This window comes from Phaseolus vulgaris, chromosome 6 (assembly GCF_051622355.1).
Source record: "Phaseolus vulgaris cultivar YP4 chromosome 6, ASM5162235v1, whole genome shotgun sequence".
In the NCBI taxonomy this organism is placed as follows: domain Eukaryota; kingdom Viridiplantae; phylum Streptophyta; class Magnoliopsida; order Fabales; family Fabaceae; genus Phaseolus; species Phaseolus vulgaris.
In genome coordinates, this window is record NC_143503.1 from 16,265,546 (window position 1) to 16,290,347 (window position 24,802).

General features: G+C 43.8%; 1 protein-coding gene across 1 annotated transcript; it reads right to left on the bottom strand.

The window, feature by feature from the left end:
- Positions 1-582: 582 nt before the first annotated feature.
- LOC150027203 (uncharacterized) lies at positions 583-17,806 on the bottom strand. Its single transcript, XM_090303862.1, has 6 exons — positions 17,737-17,806; positions 16,749-16,839; positions 16,574-16,628; positions 16,013-16,396; positions 1,294-1,722; positions 583-1,149 (listed from the first exon to the last, which is right to left on the bottom strand). Exons 1-6 carry the CDS (start codon positions 17,804-17,806, stop codon positions 583-585), a joined length of 1,596 nt encoding a protein of 531 aa, XP_090159988.1.
- Positions 17,807-24,802: the final 6,996 nt, after the last annotated feature.

A 24,802-nucleotide genomic window follows, 5' to 3' on the forward strand; every position in this document is an offset into this window, starting at 1 on the left:
TTGCTTAGCTTTTGTGCCTTTTTGTTCGGTTCAATTTGACAATAATTGGAACTTCTATATGAGTTTGTGTTTTGGCACTAGTTTTGGTGAGTTCTTGTTCATAGAACCTTGATCCATTTCTATGATAAAGTGCCTAGCTCTTAACCAACTCAAGATGATTCCTAAGAATGTAAAGAATCATTCTAATTGTGCTAGTGGAATCACATCAGGTAGCATGACATCAGTATCATATGTAAGATTGAATGGTGTTTCGCCCGTTGAAGTTTGCAGAATACACCTATATGCCCATAAAATCTTTGGTAGTTTCTCTGCCCATAAACCTTTTGCACTTCCTAATCTTCTTTTGAGTTGCCCGAGAATAACTTTATTTGCTACTTCCACTTGTCCATTTGTTTGCGGATGATCAACTGAAGTTGTTGTGGACATAATCCCCAAATCTGCATAGAATTCCATAAGCTTTCTATCAGTGAATTGTCGGCCATTGTCAGTTATGATAGTGTGTGGGATTCCAAATCTACATATTATGTTTTTCCATACTAAAGTTTGAACTTGTTGAGCAGTTATTTTAGTCAAAGCCTCTGCTTATATCCATTTAGTGAAGTAATCTAGAGCAACAATCATGAATTTAGTTTGTCCACGTCCAAGTGGAAATGGATCGAGTATGTCCATTCCCCACTTAGCAAATGGCCATGGGGAAATAATTCCTTGCAACTCTTGTGCTGGTATATGATTAAGGCTTCCAAATTCTTGACACTTCTTGCATGCCTTGTCATACTGGTTGCAATCTTCTCGGATCGTTGGGCAGTAATATCTTGCCCTGCAAATCTTCGTTCCCATTGTTCGGGCTCCACAGTGTAGTCCACAAATTCCTTCATGAAGTTCTTTGGTCACATATTCGTCTTGTTTCTGTGAAAGACATTTTAGCAAATGCGTTGAAAACCCTCTTTTGTATAACTTATCACCTGTTAAAACAAAATTGGCTGCTTTTTTTATCATCTTAGGATCTACTTGAATGCCTTGTTCCTGATTTTTTATCACTTCTACATATGCTTTGATCCAGTCATCTTTCGCGATTGTAGTATTGAAACATTCTTCTAAACTAACCATAGGTTGATTAAGAGTTTGTTGTATGACTGAATTATGTTGAACCTGTCATTGTTGTCTTGCCAACTTAGATAACAAGTCTGCCTTTGTATTCAGTTCTCTCGGTATATATTTTATCTCGGCCTTAACAAAGCATTGCATAATTTTTAGCACTTTAGTATAATATTTCATTAACAATGGATCTTTTACCTGATATTCTCCTTGTATATGTCCTACTGTAAGTCGAGAATCGCTTTTGCATATGACATTATCAACTCCCATGTCTTTGGCTAAGAGTAGTCCTGCAATTAGACCTTCATATTCAGCTTGATTGTTGGATGTTTTGAACTCAAGTCTTAATGCCATCTCTATTTGGAAATTTTCCGGTCCTTCAAGTACTATCCCAACACCGCTTCCTTTTTTATTTGATAAGCCGTCCACATGCAACATCCACTCCTCCAGTTGTGTTGTTGTTGGTAATTGAATAATAAAATTTGCAAGTGATTGCGCCTTGATTGCTCCTCTCGATTCGTATCTGATTCCGAATTCTGAAAGTTCCACTGACCATGCAACCATTCTACCTGCAAGCTCTAGTTTTCTTAATATTTTAGATATTGGATAATCAGTTCTCACAATTACCTGATGATTATGAAAGTATGGTCGAAGTCGTCTTGTTGTGTACACAAGTGTTAAAGCTATTTTTTCAACCAAGGGGTATCTGGTTTCGGCATTTTGGAGGAATCTACATACAAAATATATTGGTTTTTGTTCTGGATTTTCTTGTATTAAGGTTGCTCATATAACTTCATGTGAAGTTGCTAAGTAGACTATGAGAGGTTGGGTTGGTATGGGTCTAACTAGAATGGGTGGTTTGGCTATCATGCTCTTTAACTGGGTAAATGCTCACTCACATTGCTCACTCCACTTAAAAGTGTCAACTTTTTTCAACAATTTCACTATTGGTTTTGTTTTTTCAGCTAGGATTGGTAAAAACCTTGCCAGTGCGTTTAACTTTCCAACTAGCCTTTGTACGTCTTCAAATTTGTTGGATTTCTCAACTTCATTATTGCTTCACATTTATCAAGGTTTTCCTCAATGCTTCTGTTGGTTAACATAAAACCTAAAAACTTCCCCCCTCTCACACTGAAAACACACTTGTACCGTCCCGTACCCGGGCGTTGACTAAATTAAGGTCAAAGTCAACACCAGGCGTCGCATAGGTGAAGAGACGCTAAGTGCCAGCGTCACCAAGAAGAGGCGTCGCCAAGGTAAAGCGTCGCCTAGGTGAAGGCGTCGCCCAACCAGGGCGTCGCCAGCTCAAACAGTACTAAAGCAAGGCAATCACAGTGTGGTTCCCCGATACCCATGGGTAAGAAAGACCATGGAGGGAGCGACGCCGTGGGGAGGCCTCAGGTCCCGATAACCCGGGGCAGTGATAAAAAGAAGGAAAAGGTGGCTTCAAGGCCATAGTAATAGCACCAGTGTAGGGCAGCCTGACTCGTGAAGTACCCCTGCCGCCCCAGAGACGCCTTTGGGACAGATACGACTCAAGAGGAAGGTCACGCCCAGGGTAGCCGGGTGCAGGGTACGAGAGGAAGGCAGATACGCTCTCAAAGTAAGTGACTAGATAATTGGGGGCATGAGTTGGCACCCAAAAAGTCACCCCTAGCGCAGTAGCACTCCCAAGCAGGAGGACTCACACGTAGAAACGCCCCCAGATGGGGTCATTGCGTCGTGAGGCCCTCCACGTGTACGACAGCCATGTCAGAATAGAAACACCCTCTAGTCAGGTGCCAGGTAATTAAAGTCATTCAATACAGTTTCTGTTTCGAACATTCAGGTACTATAATGGCTCCCAAGCGTTTCAACGTCTTAAATGCGCTACGTTTCCTAAATTAGATACGCTGATTGAGTGCGTTACATTTGCAATTAAAGGCGCGTTAAGGCGCTTTAAATGCTTGGGTAGTTTAAATAGCGCGGAGAATGTTGGAAACAGGGTTCGAATGTTTGGCAAATTTACCAGAGAACTCTCTAGTTGCTTGCTCGTGCTTGAGGTTACGTACAAGGGACTGGGGAAAGATCTTTGCCTGAGGGAGAAAACACACACACATATACACAGTTCTTTTACCACCTTCAGAGTGCCATACGCGGTGCTCAGAGACGGAGGTGCACAGTTTTGGTGTTTCTTGCTGGCTGACTTGAGCGTCGGAGTGCAAACGGCCGCTAGGGCGCCTCTTTGTCCTCTCTTTTGCAGGAATCCACAGGTAACCAGTGGGAAGGAGTCCCTAACTGACGGTTGAGGCCGCGCACGAAGACGTCCCGGTCAACCGGACGAAACATTTGGCGCCCACCGTGGGGCCGATATAAAACATCAGTCCCATCACAAGTTCGAGAAGATCTACTAAGTTGCAGTAACGTTGGAGGAGGTTGGAGTGACAATGGCCCCCACCAGACGAGGTACAGCACGCGCAGCCCCAGCAGAACTATCCATGCAACAGGTTCTGGAGATAATGAGGGGGTTGCAGCAGGATATGGCGGAGTCGAAACTGGAACAGGAACGCATCCAGGCAGATCTTGATGCCTCGCATGAGAGGAATGAAGAGCTCCACCGCGTGAATGAGGAGTTGCGCCAGGGCCTGAGAAATGACCGGGGGCGGCATGGACATGACGAGATGGAGAACCATTCCCCACCAAGGGAGTTTTCCACTCCTTTCTCGCAGGAGATTCTAGATGCCGTGATCCCGAACACGTTCGCAGGCCCCAAGGTGATCTTCACCGGGATGGAGGACCCAGAGACGCATCTTGCCGCATTTCACACACAGATGGTCCTGGTAGGTGGTTCTGACGCTGCCAAGTGCAAGCTCTTTATGAGCACCCTGACCGGGATGGCTATGGACTGGTTCATCAGCCTTCCAGATGGTCATATCACATCTTTCCGCCAACTGTCACGATTGTTCAGGGAACAATACTTAGCAAACAAGGCCCCGCTACCAGTTTCCTACGATTTGTTTGATGTGAAGCAATATCAAGGGGAGACCCTTAAGGAATACATCAATCGATTCGGGGCCCAGGTCGTGAAGGTTGGGACGAAAGAGGAGCCTATGATCATGTACGCGTTCGTGAAAGGCGTATGCCCTGGTCCTTTTGGAGAATCCATCATTCGCAACCGCCCTAGGACTTTCGTCGAGTTACGGCGTCGGGCGGTAGAACACATTGCTTCCGAAGGGGAGGTGTGCGTGAAGCGCACCAGCGTCGTACCCTCACGCCCGAGAGGACCGGCGCGAGCTCAACCTGTCAGGGTCAATGAGACCACGACGAGAAGAAAGAAGCCAGAGGCGAGACGCCCCTACGAGGCCAAAAAGCCCCAGCCCCGGGGTCCAGCAGGAGGCGATCGCCCGACCATAGAAAGAGCGAGACCGGCGAGGTACAACTTCGTGGTTGAGTTGAAGGATTTGATCGTCGTGCCTAACATAGCTGAGAGGCTGAGGCGACCGGCGAAGAACGACAAGGTGTTAGGGCCTCGTAAAGACTCTTGGTGCGAATTCCACGAGGCTTCCGAGCACCACATTGATAATTGCCTGTCGTTGGGCTACCAGCTAGATGAGCTGGTGAGGACTGGGTTTTTGAAGGATTATGTCGCGGAGCCCACGATGACCGCCACCTTGTCGCCGCCGCAGGCGGAAGAACCAGCACACGAGATGCCTGTGCTTGGCGAGGTCCACACCATTGCTGGAGGTTTTTCCGGCGGAGGACCCACCGCCTCCCAGCGGAAGAAATACGCGAGGGGGGTCAATTCAATCGAAGAGAGACTCTCGGGGGAGCCGTGGGAGTCGGATCTCGTGTTCACAAGAGGAGACCTCCGAGATGTGGTACCCCACGACAACGACCCCGTTGTCATCTCAGTCGTCACAGCCGGAAGGAAGGTGCATAGAGTGCTTGTCGACCAAGGAAGTTCGGCAGACGTCATGTTTCTGTCGACCTTTAATAAGTTACGGCTGTCCCCCGACCTGTTGAGTCCCTACACGGGGTGCCTGTATGGGTTTGGGGATAACCAGGTGGAAGTCCGGGGATACCTGGAGTTGAGGACTACGTTCACGGACGGAGAGGCCTCCCGTACCGAAAGCATCCGGTACCTGGTCGTGAACGCCAACTCCGCCTACAATATTTTGCTGGGCAGGCTGGCGTTAAACCGTTTGAACGCGGTGTCCTCCACACGCCACATGAAGATGAAGCTGCCAGACCTCAGTGGTCAGGTGATAGTCATCAGGTCAGACCAGGAGGAGGCAAGGAAGTGCTATGAGAACAGCCTGAAAACAAAGAGAGGTGTGTTCATGGTATACGAACGTCCGCCAAGCGCGGACACAACGATGGTTGAGGCGAAGCCCGCTGGGTCGACGCCTAACGAGGCCCTACCAGCGAAGGCGACGCCTGAAGCTGATGCACCAATGGAGGAAGGCCCTGAGGATGCAGCGCTCGTAGAAGAGGCGGCGCCCGTCGAGGATGATAGCAGGGAACAGCCAACGGCTAACGCCGTAGAAAGGGAGATTGGCGGCAAGACATTCAAGTTAGGGAGTTCGCTGACCCAGAAGAACAGGAAGGGGTGGCAGAAGTGATTTCGCGTCATCTGGATGCCTTCGCATGGTCCGCCTCGGATATGCCCGACATCGATCCCGATTTCCTGTGTCACCACCTCAGCATGGACGCCACGGTCCGACCCGTGCGCCAGAGAAGGAGAAAGTTCAATGAGGAGCGACAACAGGTGGTGAAGGACGAAACGCAGAAGTTGTTGAACGCTGGCAACATCAGGGAGATTCAATACCCTAAGTGGCTTGCCAACGTCGTCTTGGTGAAAAAGGCGAATGGAAAATGGAGGATGTGCGTTGACTTCACGGACCTGAATAAGGCATGCCCGAAGGACTCGTACCCGCTGCCCAGCATCGACGCCTTGGTAGACAGTGCGTCCGGCAGCAAGGTGCTGAGTTTCCTGGACGCCTTCTCAGGGTATAACCAGATCAAGATGCACCCCAGAGATGAGAACAAAACTGCATTCATGACTGAGACTTGCAGTTACTACTTTAAGGTGATGCCCTTCGGGCTGAAAAACGCGGGCGCCACGTACCAGAGGTTAATGGACAAGGTCCTGGCGCCCATGCTCGGGAGGACTGTGTACGCCTATGTCGACGACATGGTGGTGGCGTCGCAGGATAGGGCGCGGCATGTGACGGATCTGGAGGAGTTGTTCGTCACAATATCCAAGTACCGCCTCAAGTTAAACCCTGAAAAGTGGGTTTTCGGGGTAGAGGCCGGTAAGTTCTTGGGTTTTATGCTCACAGAAAGGGGAATAGAGGCGAACCCCGACAAATGCACGGCGATTATTGCCATGCGAAGCCCGACGTCAGTAAAGGAGGTGCAACAGCTGACAGGGCGGATGGCGGCGCTCTCAAGGTTTGTTTCCGCCGGGGGAGAGAAGGGGCATCCATATTTCCAGTGCCTCAAGAGAAACAGTCGCTTTGCATGGACTGATGAGTGCGAAGCGGCTTTCATTAAGCTAAAGGAGTACCTAGCAATGCCACCGGTCCTCTGCAAACCGATAGCGGGCGCGCCCCTCCGTTTGTATTTTACCGTAACGGAGCGGGCTATCAGTTCTGTGTTGGTCCAAGAGCAGGACCAGAGTCAGAAGCCCATCTATTTTGTAAGCAAGGCATTACAAGGAGCTGAGACGAGATACCAAGCGCTGGAGAAGGCGGCGCTAGCGGTAGTGTTCTCCGCCAGGAGGCTCCGTCATTACTTCCACAGCTTTACGGTGGTGGTGATGACAAACCTCCCTATACAGAAGGTGCTACAGAAGCCTGATGTGGCGGGAAGAATGGTGCGCTGGGCGGTGGAACTGTCAGAATTCGACATCCAGTATGAGCCCAAAGGATCCATCAAAGGGCAGGTGTACGCAGATTTTATAGCGGAACTTTCGCCCGGAGGTGAGCAAGAGGTGGAAGTGGGCTCACAGTGGCTGCTCTCGGTTGATGGCTCTTCCAACCAACAAGGGAGCGGTGCGGGAATAGTCTTAGAGGGACCCGACGGCATACTGATCGAGCAGGCCCTGCGCTTCGCCTTCAAGGCGAGTAACAATCAGGCGGAGTACGAAGCCCTAATAGCCGGAATGCTCCTGGCCAAGGAGATGGGCGCACAAAACCTCCTAGTGAAAAGCGAGTCCCAATTAATTACGGGGCAGGTGTCGGGTGAGTTCCAGGCGAAGGACCCACAGATGGCGGCGTACCTGAAATACGTCCAGTTGTTGAAGGGAGCATTTAACGCCCTTGAGCTGATACACGTCCCGAGGGAGCAGAATGCCAGAGCTGACCTGCTTGCAAAGCTGGCCAGTTCAGGCAAGGGGGGTAGACAGAGGACAGTGATCCAAGAGACTCTCAAAGCTCCGCGTAGATTCGTGGAAGACAACAGAGTGGATGTCCTCCAGATTTATGCAACAAGGGGAAGGCCGAGGAGTCATTGCTCTTTGACCCAAGATACGCAGAGGGCGCCCCGCATCAGCATGTACGCGGATGTGCCCGAAGGAGAACAGATGCAGGTATGCGTTTTAACCCAGGGAGACACCTGGATGACGCCCTACAAGCGATACCTGGTGGATGGGGCTCTCCCAGTAGAGCCTGAAGAGGGTAAAAAGGTCAAAAGAAACGCCGCAAGGTACACCCTGGTGGATGGGGTGTTGTTCAGGCACGATTTCACTCACCCTATCCTAACATGCGTAAGTGGCGACGAGTGCACCATGATGATGGCAGAGCTACACGAAGGCATCTGCGGGAGCCACGTAGGGGGAAGGTCCCTAGCCTCCAAAGTAATACGCGCAGGTTTCTTCTGGCCAACAGTGAAAGAAGACTGCGCACGACACGCCCGGCGGTGCAGACAATGCCAAAAGCACGCCGACTGGCATAAGGCGCCGCCAGAAGAATTGCGGTCCATATATAGCCCGTGGCCTTTCCATACATGGGGAATTGACATCCTGGGCCCGTTCCCACTGGCAATCAGGCAGATGAAGTATCTGATCGTCGCCATCGAATACTTCACTAAGTGGATAGAGGCAGAGCCCGTAGCACAGATCACTGCGCACAAGGTACAACATTTTGTGTGGAAGAACATTGTGTGCCGCTTTGGCGTACCTAGGCGCTTGATATCCGATAACGGGACCCAGTTTGCCAGTCAGCAGTTGAGAAGTCTGTGCGCTGAAGTAGGAATCAAACAGGTGTTCGCATCGGTTGAACACCCCCAGACCAACGGACAAGTGGAGTCAGCAAACAGAGTTCTGCTGAGGGGGTTGAAAAGAAGGTTAGAAAAAGCCAAAGGGGCGTGGGCGGAAGAGGTTCCAAGGATCGTATGGGCATACCACACCACGCCCCAATCCTCTACTATGGAGACGCCTTTCAGTTTGGTGTACGGGTCGGACGCGATGATTCCAGTAGAAATACATGAAAGCTCACCACGTTTTCAAAACTTTGTGGTGGAGGAATCCAATGAAGAGAGGCGGGTAAACCTGGATCTGCTAGACGAGGCCAGGGAAGAAGCCAGAATAAAAGCTGAAGCGATGAAGAGAAGAGTAGAGCGGCAATATAGCTCTAAGGTAAAGCCGCGACAGTTTCAGGTCGGTGACCTAGTGATGAGGAAAGCTCACCCATACGAGTTGGAGAATAAGCTGTCTCCCAAGTGGACCGGACCCTTCAGAGTTACTGAGGCTAAGGGCAACGGTTCGTACAACCTGGAGACTTTGGATGGAGGTCCTATCCCGCGCAGTTGGAATGCAGCCAACTTAAAATTTTATTTCAATTGACTTATGTAAGCAGTGTGTAACAATTTAGTTGAAGGGGACGCTTTTTTTCCCTCTCGGGGGTTTTTTAATGAGGTCACCCAAATAAAAGGTAAAACCAGTTTGAAAAAAAGAAGTGCCTTGGTTTTCAGCCTTTATCTTTCTCCGTTTGAAGTAATGTGATGCGTCGCCAAGAAAGAAGGCTTCGCCTAGGTCATGGCGTCGCCAAGAAAGAAGGCGTTGCCTAGATAAAGGCGTCGCCCATGTGATGGCGTCGCCCAGATGAAGGCATGCACCGTTGGAAGAACAGGACGAAAGAAAAGCGCGCGGTATGCGAAACATATGCAAAGTAAAGTGGCGTTGCAAAAAATCAAGTATGATATAGAAAAGTTGTTGTTACAAGCAATGTTCGATACAATGGGAGTAGCACAAATGGAGCAAACACGACAGATCATGCAAAAACAAGAACAAGCCATTTTTCAGGGGCCATCAGAGTCAGCGCTGGAGGAAGACGAAGCCCTGGTCCCAGCCCGCAGAGCTCGAGTAAGTCGTGTCCTCCTCTCTTGGTTTATTTTCGAACCTGCACCAAGGGAGATAAATGTGTCAGAGACACCATGAGGCAAGACATACACAGTTAGAAAGCAATGAAGGCCGAAGTTTCTAGGGCAGCGACTCTTACATATGTACTTTTCGAGAGTTCCAGCGTTGAACTCCAAGCTGATCAAAGTGGCAGAGTCAAAACCTCCCGCCTCAGCAAGAATCTGGCAAGCTATTTGATCACTTGGAGCCAGCTTCTTGAAGGGTTTGGTTTTGAGGGCCCTCGTCTCTCTCACCCAGTACAGCGGAAACCCATCCAGAGCGTCGGAAACAAGATCAGTACGGCAGATCTTGAAAAACCGGCCTTTCCACCCGATGAACGAACTTTGGAAGGGTGTGAGGAGAACTCTCCCGGGAACGTTACTGAGAGTTACCCAGAGGTTGTGCCTCTGCCTCTTCACCTCAAAGAAGTGAAGAAAGAGGTCAACCGAGGGCGCACAACCCAGAAACCCGAAGAGGATGTCGAAGGCTTTGACGAAGGCCCAGCTGTTGCGGTATAACTGTGCCGGAGCGACATTGATCTCCATCAGCAGTTCCTTCTCGAACCGGGAGAAGGGTAGGCGCACGCCGATGGTCTTGAAAACCACCTGATACAGGTAAAAGAAGGGGACCCCTTCATTGGCCCGTTCGTCTCCGCATACTGGCTCCCCTAGAGTGCAAGGGAGCACAGCGATGTCGTCGTCATGCCTCCTCTCGAAGGCCCGGTGGTCATAGGAACACGAATCCCCTTTGTGCTCCCTTATGGCCCTGGTAGCAAGTAAGCATGAACACTCGTCAAGAAGTTCACTCGAAGCCCAAGGGTACAAGTCCTTAGGATTGACCCTGGGGGAAGCAGCACGAGAAGACATTCTTTAACAAGATCAGGAATTGTCAAGGGCGCATGGACCGCCGGAAATACAAGAGTCGAGCGAGGGGAGCAAATGCTGGAACAACCCTTCGTGAGAAGAGAAAGGGTGCAAGAGGAAAGGGTGCAAGAAGAAAGGGTGCAAGAAAAGAGAGTGTAAGTAGGTTACGAAGAGTGCAGAAATGATGAGAATGGTTCCAGAGTTTGAAGAGTTAAATAAAGCGGTTAGAGCGCCAAACGAAGCAAGTATTGCAGTTAGGGCATTAAACAACGCGAATGGATGCACCGCACGATCGAGCCACGTGGCAGAAGATGAAAGGATGACCCTGGCACCGCTGGTTAAACTCAGAGAACGCGTATCAACAGAATATCCAGTGGTACGATGCGCCGTCGAAAATGGGTCAGGGGCACAGCAGGAGTCAGGACTCAGTGGAATGACTGAATGTCCCATCAGCCATACAAGAAGTGCCACGTGGATCAGATCGAATGACTGGGTTCCCATCAGCCATACAGGAAGCGCCACGTGGATCAAGTTGAATGACTGAACGTCCCATCAGCTATACAAGAAGCGCCTCGTGGAAGATACGGGAAGGGCCTGGAGCTCTTCGCTGTCCCCCAGGCGTCGACCAAGCCCAAGGTCAAAGTCAATGTCAATGTCAAGGTAGGGACGACACCCAAGGCGACGCTGGCATGAGACGCCCAAGGCGTCGCCTGGAATGACATAAAGGACGACGCCAGCATGAGACGTCGCGGGCGTCGCCCACAAAATATCAGCGAGTTCGCCCCCCGATACCCACAGGTAGGAAAGACTGTGGAGGGAGACGAAGTCGAAGAAGGTGAAGTTAGTTACTGGCGTCGCATCCCTGAGACCCACAGGTAGGAAAGACTGTGGAGGGAGGCGGGACCGTCAAAACGCCAGCGAATCGCTGGCAGGGCGTTCCCTGATACCTATGGGAAGGAAAGACCATGGAGGGAACGACCCCCTCTCAGAACATTCGGCGTTTCAGACACCCGAGGACGATACGGCGCTGCTATAGCAGGCCTCTCCTTAGGCGTGGGCGTCGGGTGCTAGGGATCAAGGGAAGGACCGTTTGGGTGTTAGAAGCACCCCGCGGACGATACGGTTCCATTAGGTGAGCCTCTCCGTGGGCGTGGCATCGGCGCGTGACCTTTCCCGGGCCTACAAGGCCGCCCAACGAAGTGAAAGAAGCAAGTATAATACAAGCAAAACAACTAAGGCATAAGAAGGCAAAGGATGAGAATAAAATCGCACAGGCAGAATTCTACGTCGCGAGGACATGAAAGTAATTATAACAAAGTTCCAGAGTTGTGTCAAGAGTGCAGATGATTCAAAGAATTACAAATTTGTCAGAGGAGCTTAAAACAAGTGTAAAGAAATGGGCTGATGATCGGGGGGTGGCGGCTCAGTCGTCTATCTCCAAGGGCACGACCTTTCCATCAACAATGTGGTGAGTGGGATCGCAGCTGGAAATGTCAATCCCCGTATTCGTGCAGACTGCTTGAGCCAAAGCTTCTTGGAACCCCTCCTCGAAAGTACCCGCCATCTCCTGGATGAGGGCCTTTTTGTCCTTCTCTAGCTCCTCGATGGCAGCGTCCCCCGAGGCTACCTGTTTCTCCAAAGCCTCCTTTTCCACACGAAGCCGACTGACCTCGACCTGTAGTTTGTCGTAGTCAGCTTGGAGAAGGCCCATAGCCTTGGCTTGGGTGGCCATTTCCCCCTCCATCCGCTCCATCTTGTCAGCCTGCTCACAGCAACGGTCCTTCAGGTCCTTTTGAACTTCTGCATCAGCTTTGACCAATTCCTGAAGGCCCGTTATCTGAACTTGGAGGGCGACTTCCCGAGTATAAAAGTCAGCCTGGAACTGCAATGCCTCTGCCAGTTGCCTCTCAGCTTCTGCTTTGGACTCTTGCGCTTGCTTCAGAGAGGTTTGGTAAGTTTCGTTCTGGCATCCCAGGGTTTTCTTCTCCTCCTCCAGAGCAGTTACCTTTGCTTCCAAGGCCTGGAGAGTTTGAGTCTGCAAGACAGCATTCCTAGCTTGGGCGCGCCATTCAAGGGCCACCGCCAAGAAGGCCCCCAAGTAGAAAGGCATGCCTTCCTTCCTGTCGGTGCCCTTTGGCATAGTTCCGCCACTGAAGCCCCTCATCAGATGCATGATTGGAGAAGGGATGGCGATGAAATCGGGGGCGGCAGCGACGGGAGTAGGGGAAGCAATGACTTCTGCCGGCGGCAGAGGCGGGGCAGATTCGGCGCCTTCGCCCCCTTCCTCTTGGAGTGTCGTGGGGGGAAGTGAGGTCGCACTTGGGGGGTTGTCCATAAAGGAGTTCCCTCCCTGGGGCGACGCCTCTACCAGAAGAGGAACCCGCACAGATTTTCTCCTCTTGAAGGGTGCCACACCTTCCGAGTCCTCATCATCTGATAGAATCTCCAAGACCCGTTTCCCTTTGTCAAAGGGGGTTGGAGCCGGTGACGAGGCCGCGGCTAGGGGAACGGCGGCGATGGGCGGAGGAGAGCTGGGAGTTGGAAGCGCCTCGGGGCTATGTGGAGATGACGGAGATGAGCTTAAGGGAGCTTCGGCAGTGACCGGAGGTGGCGGTGACAGAGTTGGTGGGGGGATCGGAGCAGCAGCAGGGACGGAGCAGGCGCTCGCCTTGGCGGCACGAGCCTCCTTCATTGCTCTCGCCAGCATCATCCTTTTAGAGGCGTCCATCACCGATCCTACATCAAAACAGACCAAGCAGCAGAAATTAGGACCAAAGCAGCTATGCAAAATTACAATACACATAGAGGCGTGAGATGCAAGTAACATGGCACAATATAAAACGAGTAGAATAGTCTGGGGGAACAAACATCCGGTAGCAGGGTGTTCACAACAAGAAGGATGAGGGGAGAGTCCCCTTACCAAAGTAGGTGGTTAGGGCGTGAGCATTGTACTCGCTAGCAACAAGCTTCAAGGTATCAAAAACGATCCCCAGCCCGGCTAAGGCTTTGCTTACCTCCCTGTCAGCGGGAGATAGCTCTTCCAGGGTTTTGGCCCTGAGCAGTTTAGGGCGCTCCGTCCAGTAAAGGGGGAAGCCATCCAAGGCTGTGGGATCGTGCTTAGCGCTGCACACTCTAAAGAATTTCCCTTTCCAGTTTTTGTAAGAGTTTTGGAAGAGGGAAAGGAGGATTCTACCCGCGATCCCGGAAAAGCTTACCCAGAAGCTTTTCCCCTGCTTTTTCACCTCAAAGAAATGCAGGAAAACGTCTACGGATGGGAGGATGCCCAGGTGTCCACAAAGAATTTGAAAACCCCTTACAAACGCCCAGCTGTTAGGGTGGAGCTGGGCGGGGGCGGTATTGATTTCAGTAAGGAGTTCTCTCTCGAAGGGGGTAAATGGGAGACGGACCCCCACGTGTTTGAACACTGTTTGGTACATAAAGAAGAAGGGTTTCCCCTTTCTAGGTCTGTCATCCAAACAGACAGGTTCCCCAGGCCTGTCGGGACGGACAGATATGTGGGCGTCGTGTGTGCGGCAGAAAGCGTTAAAGTTGTACAAATGGGGATCCCCACGATGAGCTTCCAGGTCCTGGAAGGAAGTCAGGCTGGTACATTCGCTCAGGAGCTCGTCGGGGGCCCATGGGTAGAAGGCTTTGTAGTTGGACTTGGGGGTCTTGGGGGAGGAATCAGGCTCCGCGTTCGTGCGCGTCATGGTGTAAATAAATAGCTGGAGAAAGAAGAGAGGAAAAAGGGTTTAGCAAGTGCAGCCATGGCAGGAAGGGGAGTGAACCCCAGGAAACATCACCCACGCGAGAAAACCCAGAGAAGGAAGGAGAAGTGGAAGAATGCAGTAATGCATGAATAACAACAGTCCCAGGCAGTTCAATAAATCATACAATGCGACGAAAGGGAAGGGTCGTGAGTGTTCAAAAATCATGCCTTTGCTATCGAAGGGAAGGTGGAAGAAGAGCACAGGAAGGGGAGAACAGCAATCGCGAAGAAAAGGGGTTTGAAGACGACGAACAGTGCAGAGACGCAGAGGGGATGAATGTAACAGTAGGGTGAGCGCGGGGTTTGGAGTAACTTAAACGTTACATTTCGCAACTCAAGAGGCGCTAACTAAAGGCCGTGAGATCGTACCACGTGTCAAAGGATCAATCGCCCCAGGGAAACGCAAGGGTCTCTAGAGGCTGGCCGTGCGATGGGCCACGTGGCGCGCGATCAAGGGTAGCCCCAAAAGGTGTTATTATCACCATTTCAGAGGATGTCCAATCAGTCAGTAAGAGCGCTCCTAGGGTTCAGAGAGCGTCATGTCAACAATTCGAGAATTGTTGAGTCAGCAGGGAGCGACACGTCATCAGGATGGCACGTGGACAGCGTGGGCGAGGCCATAGTCTTTACGCTGAAGACAAGTCTTCGGCTTAAGACTGGGGGGCTTGTGTACCGTCCCGTACCCGAGCGTTGACTAAATTAAGGTCAAAGTCAACGCCAGAGGTCAAAGTCAACACTAGGCGTCGCATAGGTGAAGAGACGCTAAGTGCCAGCGTCACCAAGAAGAGGCGTCGCCAAGGTAAAGCGTCGCCTAGGTGAAGGCGTCGCCAGCTCAAACAGTACTAAAGCAAGGCAATCACAGTGTGGTTCCCCGATACCCATGGGTAGGAAAGACCATGGAGGGAGCGACGCCGTGGGGAGGCCTCAGGTCCCGATAACCCGGGGCAGTGATAAAAAGAAGGAAAAGGTGGCTTCAAGGCCATAGTAATAGCACCAGTGTAGGGCAGCCTGACTCGTGAAGTACCCCTGCCGCCCCAGAGACGCCTTTGGGACAGATACGACTCAAGAGGAAGGTCACGCCCAGGGTAGCCGGGTGCAGGGTACGAGAGGAAGGCAGATACGCTCTCAAAGTAAGTGACTAGATAATTGGGGACATGAGTTGGCACCCAAAAAGTCACCCCTAGCGCTGTAGCACTCCCAAGCAGGAAGACTCACACGTAGAAACGCCCCCAGATGGGGTCATGGCGTCGTGAGGCCCTCCACGTGTACGACAGCCATGTCAGAATAGAAACACCCTCTAGTCAGGTGCCAGGTAATTAAAGTCATTCAATACAGTTTCTGTTTCGAACATTCAGGTACTATAATGGCTCCCAAGCGTTTCAACGTCTTAAATGCGCTACGTTTCCTAAATTAGATACGCTGATTGAGTGCGTTACATTTGCAATTAAAGGTGCGTTAAGGCGCTTTAAATGCTTGGGTAGTTTAAATAGCGCGGAGAATGTTGGAAACAGGGTTTGAACGTTTGGCAAATTTACCAGATAACTCTCTAGTTGCTTGCTCGTGCTTGAGGTTACGTACAAGGGACTGGGGAAAGATCTTTGCCTGAGGGAGAAAACACACACACATATACACAGTTCTTTTACCACCTTCAGAGTGCCATACGCGGTGCTCAGAGACGGAGGTGCACAGTTTTGGTGTTTCTTGCTGGCTGACTTGAGCGTCGGAGTGCAAACGGCCGCTAGGGCGCCTCTTTGTCCTCTCTTTTGCAGGAATCCACAGGTAACCAGTGGGAAGGAGTCCCTAGCTGACGGTTGAGGCCGCGCACGAAGACGTCCCGATCAACCGGACGGAACAACACTTTTCAGGATTCAAACGTATGTTGTATTTTCTTATTCGTGCAAATACTTCTTCAAGATCTTCCACATGTCGCTGCACTTCACATGATTTAACTATCATATCATCAACATAAACTTCCATATTCATTCCAATTTGTTCTTTAAATACCTTGTCCATCAACCTTTGATATGTTGCTCCAGCGTTTTTTAAACCGAAAGGCATAACTTTATAACAATAATTAGTCGTATCGATGGTGAAAGCTATCTTAGGAGTATTTGGTCTATACATATGTATTTGATTATAACCCGAATAAGCATCAAGAAAACTCATCATCTCCTGGCCAGATGCTCCATAAGCCAATTGGTCAATACTTGGTAGTGGATATGAATCTTTTGGACATGCTTTATTCAAATCAGTGTAATCAGTACACATTCTCCATTTCCCATTTGGTTTCTTGACAACCACCACATTAGATAACCATGTTGTATATTAGGCCTCTTGAATGAAACCAGCTTGCATTAACTTCTCGGTCTCTTCAATTGTTGTTTTTCGTCTTTCTTCACCCAATTTTCTTTGTTTTTGTGATACCGATTTTGCCCCTTGACAAACAGATAACTTGTGGGAAATTACCTCAGGGTCTATTCCTGGAATATCAGCTACTTTCCATGCAAACAAATATTTGTTTCTACGCAATACTACAATTAGCTTATTCAACAAGTTTTCAAGCATACTTCCACCTATGTATGTACATTGTTTTTCATCTTATCCTAGCACAATAGATATTGTTTCCTCTTTTGGTTCCAACCTCTCATAATTCATTCTCGAATCTAAATCCACCATGGCCACCATATTTATGCTAGTTTCTCTATCTGTCTTTAAAGTCATCTTCAACCCCGCTGCATAACACTCTCAAACATCTCTTTGATTAACATAAATAGTTGCTATTTCACCCTTCTCGATTGGGAATTTCATGGCTAGATGTGGTGTTGAAACTATTGCTCCCAACTTGTTTAAATAAGACCTTCCCAACAATGCATTATATGACGTACAAGCATCTACTACCAAATACCTGATTTTAATTTTCCTTGTTGCACTTCCTCTTCCAAACGTTGTCGCCAAGTCAATATACCCATTTGTACTCACCCTTTCACCCGAAAAACCAATAATTTGCTCTCGGAAAGGCACCATATCTTCTTATTTCAAGTGTAGTCTCTTAAAAGTATCCCAAAATAATATATCAACTGAGCTTCCTTGATCAACCAGAGTCTTCATAACTGCATACTTTGCTATTTCTATTGTTATTACCATTGGATCATCATGATCGGGATCAATCTCTTGAAAATCTTCATCCGTAAAAAGCATTGGTGGCAAAGTTCTTCTTTTAAAAACATGATTGATTGTTCTGACATTTCTCCAATATTGTTTTCTTGCTAACGATGACTCATTCCCAGAAAATCCTCCCGAAATTGTGTTAATGAAACCTCTCACCGGTCTTCCTAGACATATTTCTCTACTTCTTCTTACTAATTGTGTATTTTGGTAACCCCTTTCATTTCTTGCTTCCGGTCTACCTCCTCTTCTTTCCACCCTTCTATTATCTTTTCTTTCAAACCTCTCTGACCTTCTTTCTCCTAACTTTCCACCTCTCGGTTCTCTTTTAAGACTTTTCCTCATTCTTACATTTCCACTCCTGACAAAACGCCTCAATTGTTCGGCTTGAATTAAATCTTATATTCTATCCTTCAACCTGATACATTCTTCTGTATGATGACCATGATTTTTATGATACTCACAGTGCTTGCTATGATCTGCCCTTTCAGGTGTTCTAGCTTTTCTTGGGGTTGGTACGATTTCTGCTGCCATTGCTTCCTGTAAAATTCTCGTCCTGTTGGTATTCAATGGTGTATATTGCTAGAACTTTCGGCTTCGAAATTCCTCTTTTGCTCTCCTAGCCATAGGTCCACTTTCTCTTTCAATTCCCCTTTTTCCACCTCCATTTGTTCTTGCTTGATTACAAAATTCTCTCAATTCTTCCATCTGCATAAACTTCGATGCTCGTTGCCTTAATTCATCAAGGTTAGTTGTCGGCTTCTTACAAAGACTGTCGGGAAACGGCATGTGATGCATTGTGACTTCTGGGCTAAGATTTTGAATGCCCAAAGCCACCTTTCCAAATCTTTCCATGAACATTCTCAACGATTCTCCCTTGCCTTATATTTACCAATGCAAATGATGTTAAATGATGAGGCCGACTAGTTGCAATTTGAGCTCCAAACTTCTCCACCAATGTGTCAAAACAATCAATACATAAAGGTGGTAGACATGTAAACCAACTTAACACTGCTCCTTTCAATGTTGTTGGAAACACTATTATAGCATCATTCCATGTGTATAAACTAATATGAGTTGTATAAATTGCAATATGTTCATCAGGATCTGTGCTCCCATCATACTTGTCTACGGTTAAATTTTTCCAATTATCAGGTAATGGAGTATCCATTATAACATCATAGAATGGATGTTTTCTAGAAGATATTCCAATAAAAGTTCTAGAAGTCTTAGGTAATCTTCTCCTTGTTTGGAAACTTTCATTATTATGAACTCTTTCATTTGCTGGTATTCTTGGCTGGACAGTTTCAAAGGATGAATTCAAAACTGTTTCTTCTTGCAACTTTCATTTCATATGTGCATTTTCTGCTCTCAACATACTTAACTCTTCTTCATTACTTTTTTTTAACATTTCAATTTTTTTTGTAATTGTATTAACACTGTCATTGACATCATATTTTGGTTATCTTCCTGCTCTCCACCCTGCTCTTCTCTTCTACTCATCTCTGCTTCAACTTCTTTAACTATCTCTCGACCCCACGGTGGACACCAAAATGTTCTTGCAAAAGGGACCGAGAACACTCAAACAAGTTGACAATAAACTTCTCCGACTGATCTTTTAGTTTTTAGGCTTTCGGCTTCTCTCCTAGTTGGGCTTTCGGCTTCTCTCCTCACGGATGGGTGTGTGTACCTGCAAGGCGCTTCGATGCCAAAGTTAGAAACAGTTTTACATTTATCAGATAAAATTCACTCTACCTTACCTCTTGGGTTGATCCTCTATTTATAGGATTTTCTTGTTGGGCTTATACCTTGTTTAAGCCTTTCTTTTCGCACCTCTTTATTACTTTATGCACACCCATTAATTTGGACCTTTATCAACTTGGGCCTTACCACAATGTTTATTTGATCTCTTTTTTATATATGTAATTCTCGGTATGACCTCTTGGTCACATCTCTCGGTCCTAGTAGTACATTATCCAAAGTCCATATATGTAAAAAGTAAGTAACGATACTTGTAATATTACATGCATAAAGATGGGATAGGACAAATACAACCTTCAAGGAAATTAGATGAAACTTTTTTCTTGTGAAAGCAATGTCATAATGAGAATTAATCATATTATACGAATAAGTAATTGAAAAAGTAAAAATCTAAGTGTTGATGATGAATTCAATCATAATTAATCTGCTATATGGTTGTGTTTGGATTGCGGAGGAGATTTGAAGGAGTGAATTTGGTGTGATTTGAGAGGAAAGTGAAGTTGTTTTGGATTAAGGTATGTTAGAGTAAATTTGTGAGAAAAGTTTAATGAATTTTGTGACTTAGTTGTGTGAAAATTTTAATTTTTAAAAAAAATGTACAATATAAGTTTAAAAACTTACTCTTACCTTTAAAAATATAAGAATAATAAAAAATAATTAATTAATTTATATATATTTTTTATAATTAATAATAATAATAGTATATAAATAACTACATTTATTTTTATTAATAATATTATTAAATATTTTTATACAACTAAAATTAAGTGTAATTTTGAATTTTAATGATATTACGTAAATTTTAATAATTATAAAAATATATTTAATATAATATATATTTTAACTTGATAGATATAATAAATTTTATAAATTATAAAACAATATATTTATATATATACAGATATATAATATTTTATTTATTTATATTATTATTATTATAAATTAATGTTAACTAAATAAAAAAATATAATTTTATAATTAATTAATAATTTTAATTTTATTATTATTACTATTATTTAGTTTTCTTTATTCTTGATAATTATTTTAATTATTTATAATAATTTTTATTTCCTAAATTTTATTATTTATTATAATTTTTATTTTATATATTTATTAATATTTTTTTATCATTTTAATAATAATAATAATTTTTTATATTGTAGTTAAGAAGAAATAACCAAATTTAACTTTTTAAAATGTTTAAATGATATGAATTAATTCTCTGCAAATATATTATTTCTAAAGCACATATTTTAATTTATTAAAAGAAATTATTAAATAAACAATAATTTTAAAGATAAAAAATAATTAATTACTATATTAACTAGTTTGATTATTATTTTAAAAACTAAAAATTTAATAGTGTCTAAAGTAATTAATTTTTAAAATAGTATTTAATTAATTATCAATAGTTTAATTATAAATTAATTTAAAATTTAAAATCTATTGTTAAACTTGGACATCTAATTAAAAATTAGTTTATAATTTTTTATTAATTATAAAAAAATTTATATATAATAAATTTTTAGTTTTTAAAATAATATCTAATTTAATTAATATAGTAATTAATTATTTTTTATTTTAAAATTAATTTTTATTTTAATTTTTTTAATAGTGCTTTTATAAATTGCATTTAATTTAAAATTAAGTAGTTTTATTTAATAGTAGTTCGGTTCTTTTAATGAAATTGAGTACTATAGTTTGGTTTAGTTCATTTTTTAAGAAAGACCTAAAAATGAAGGTATAATCATGGATATTTGATTATTACTTTGACTTTCACACATTAATTTTACAGAGAAATTCTGTTTTTTTACAGATAGATGTTATTAGAGGCCACGACCACATGGATAAAGCAAGAGCTTTGTACTTTGGAGAAAATGAAGGTAAAAATGCATTGTTTTTTGGAACCCTAACCTTCGTATTACAAGTTTTATATATATATATATATATATATATATATATATATATATATATATATATATATATATATATATATAACTTCTTGAATGCAAGCTTTACATTAGGGGTGGCAAAGCGGGCCAACCCGCCCCGCACTTGGCCCGCAAAAATGCGGGGCGGGTTGGCCCGCCCCGCAAAGTTATTGCGGGTTAAAATTTCCGACCCGCCCCGCATAAGAGCTGACCCGTGGGTTTGCGGGCCAACCCGCGTTTCTTTTTTCTTTAAATTAAATATTATTTTTTTTACATTTTGTTCTTAAAAAATTGTCAAATTAAACCTATATATTTGTTACTATCCAATCCAAATTTTTTTTTCTTCCTTTTCAAACATAGTCAAACATCAAAAAATTAAACATTAAGATAAATATCAAATATCACTATTTTTCCACTTCCAAAACATTAAACATACCTAATTCTAAAACATTAAACATAAACATAAACATTAATTAAAAAACATTAAACATAAACATTATTGATATTCTTCCATTTCAATAACATTGGATGTCGCCTTAGAAGAACTTTCATCCATTTTTTCATAATTATAATCTTCCCCATCATCTGCACACATTAAAAAAAATGACACTTTTTTTTCTTGCGGGTTAGCGGGCCAGCCTGCCCCGCCCCGCTGCTGGCCCGCGCGGGCTGCGGGCTAATGCGGGTTAGCGGGTTGAAAAGATTAGCCCGCCCTGCGTTTTTTACATGCGGGCCGCGGGCCAGCCCGCATGGCCCGCCCCGCTTTGCCATCCCTACTTTACATGTGAAACATGTAATTTGTTATGTTTAATTAATTTAGCCAACCATGTGGCTTAATTGTTTACTTTCTTTCATTTGAGGAAATCTTACAAATTATTTTAAAAAATATGTAACTTTCCAAATCGTATAAAGAATTGTTGTAATCAATTTGTATTAATGGAAATCTTCGAAGGTAGAAAATGGATGTATAAAATATTATATTAGATAGTAATAAATATTTGATAGATGAATTTAGAGAAAGTTCCTACAATATGTTATTAGTAAAGAACAAGGTGAAATGTTAATATGTTCTTATGTTAAATGTGATTGTAAAGTTTTAAAGTATGAGAATCAAGTTGGGTGGGATCTTTATCAAGAGGGAATCATGTCTAATTATTACAGACGGATATATCAGTATGTAATTACATGCAGTTATATTCGTATGTAACCGTAATTTTTTTTTGTATATCTTAAAGTATTGAAAACTAGTTTTCTAGACCTGCATATACTGAAAGCATTCAGAAACATATAAACATTCTTACCTGTCCATAAATTGAAAAACATGATGAATACTATTACCAAATATTCAAAGTATCCAAATGTATTTCATTCAAACCATAGAAAACATCTAACAAAAAGAAATTCAAGTCATTACAAAGTTTTTAAGAAACTAATAATTATTATAATTTTGAGTAGGTAAATTGTCTAGCTCATCATGATTAATGTCATGTTGCATTTCATCATTATCTTGTATCTGATTCTATTAAGTATTTGACTACTGAAAAATATGTTGTGCAACCGCTACTACTTTCGACGATAGATATTGAATCATAAGATTGTGAAATGATTGAAACTGTAAATTCATATTTATATTTTTTAAGTGACATGTGAATTACTTCCTAATTCATTGTGTTTCTAACACATTCGCTTTTGTAAAAATCTTGGTGAGTAGTTTAGAATTGAAATTCTTTTGAACTTTATGTAATATAATGATGATAAATAATTTCATATGTATTTTGTGATAATTATTCTATTTTGAAAAGTGAATGAGTGTTTCATCCAACAATGTTGTAACATCCACCATAGATCCATAAATAATATAAAATAAATATAGTACTTAAGAGGAAATTCACATGATTAGATAATCCGAGAGGTTTATTCACATCATAATATCTTTTTGCAATTATAAAGTAACTAATTATAAGTATTTCTTCTAGCGATGATGTTTTATATACTAAATAGAATTATGTTTAAAAAGTGCTTCAAAGAAACTGCCGTAGGCCCTTGTGGAAGGAAAAAGTCATTTAGCTTAAAAACAAGATGGTCTATGCCCTTTCAATCCGAGTAGACTACACGTATTGACAGGCCTATGCATAGATTGAAGTATTCCAATTTTTATTGCTGCTGGATAATTATATTTATATTACTGCTGGATAATTATATGGTGGAGGAGAAGGATGACGGTTTAGGATTTACAAGCAACTTTTTCAAATATATTGAGGAAGGAAACTTGCTTCAACTTTTAAATTTGATGTATTTTCATAACTACTAATCACAAATTCCTATATTTATTCCAACCTAATGGGAACATGGCTAAGGTAGTCTTAATCAAATATTAAATTGTGGTAGATGTAAAAACAGACCTTCATATAACTGCTGAATCACAGTATGGTCAACCCCCACCCTTCCAATTCTACTCTTTGACCTTCATACCAGAGGCTAATTCAAAATAGTGCAAAATGACTTTCAAATTGCAAACAGATTTAAAGTTAGCTTCACAAAAAACAGAGTATGATCCGCATATTGAAGCATGTTTACCTTAACCTTTTGTACCCCAACCTCTAGACTCTCCACCAGATTCTTCTCTACAACGTTCCTTACAACACCTGTCAATCCTTCCGCCACAATAAGAAACAGAAAAAGGCGCAAGAGGGTCGCCTTGACGAAAACCCCTCTTGGGTAAAACTTCGAACTAGGACTCCCATTTACAAACAGGATTTAATCCATCTGATCCATTTTTCACAGAAGCCTAACCTTCCAAGCATGTAATATAAAAACTCCCAACTTACAAAGTCATATGCCTTTTCGTAATCAACTTTAAAATAAACACAACTCTTCTTCCTCCGCTTCACCTCCTCTAAAACCTCATTGGCCACGAGGAAACTATCCAATAAGCCCCTCCTTCCAGGAAAGCATATTGCCTAGTATCAATCAACTTATTTATCACCTTCTTCAGCCCAAGAGACAAAACCTTTGAAACGATTTTGTATAAACAACCTTTTGATCTACATATATTTTATGTGAAATTTTAGTTTTATTCATAATTAGTAATATTTAATTCTCATTATTTTGAAATATTTTAAATTAAGGCCTTTATTTTAAAATGCATACAATAATTAATTCACTGTGAAAGTGAGAAATAATAAAGTTAATTTTTCCTTGCAATATGTTTTTGCAATCTTTAAAGCTCTTGTAGCCACAAACACACATGGTTTTGAAGCCCACATATGACATATAATGCAATTATTTAGGATATATAAAGCAGTGATAAATAAAAGTTGTTTCCAACCTAGGTAATGGTGGCTTATGACCAAAGTTGGGGAATTAAGGTGATGGAAGAAGAAATAATGGAGTAAGAAGAAGATAATGCCTTATTTAGTGTTTCTTCTCCTTAAATATAATAGACATATGTCACTACAAGAAATTTTCTATTTACATACCGATTATTACATACGGATTCAAATTCGTATGTAAAGTGAGCGTTACAAACGGATTTTTACATACGGATTTGGATCTGTATGTAAAGTGAGCATTACATATGGATTTTTACATACGAATTTGGATCTGTATGTAAAGTCAGCACTACATACGGTTTTTTACATACGGATCTGGATCCGTCTGTAAAGTGAGCATTACATACGGATTTGGATTCGTATGTAAAATAAGCGTTACATACAGATTTTTACATACGAATCTGGATTCGTATGTAAAGTAAGCATTACATACGGATTTTTACATACGGATTTGGATCAATATGTAAAGTGAGTGTTACATACGGATCTAGATCCGTTTGTTAAGT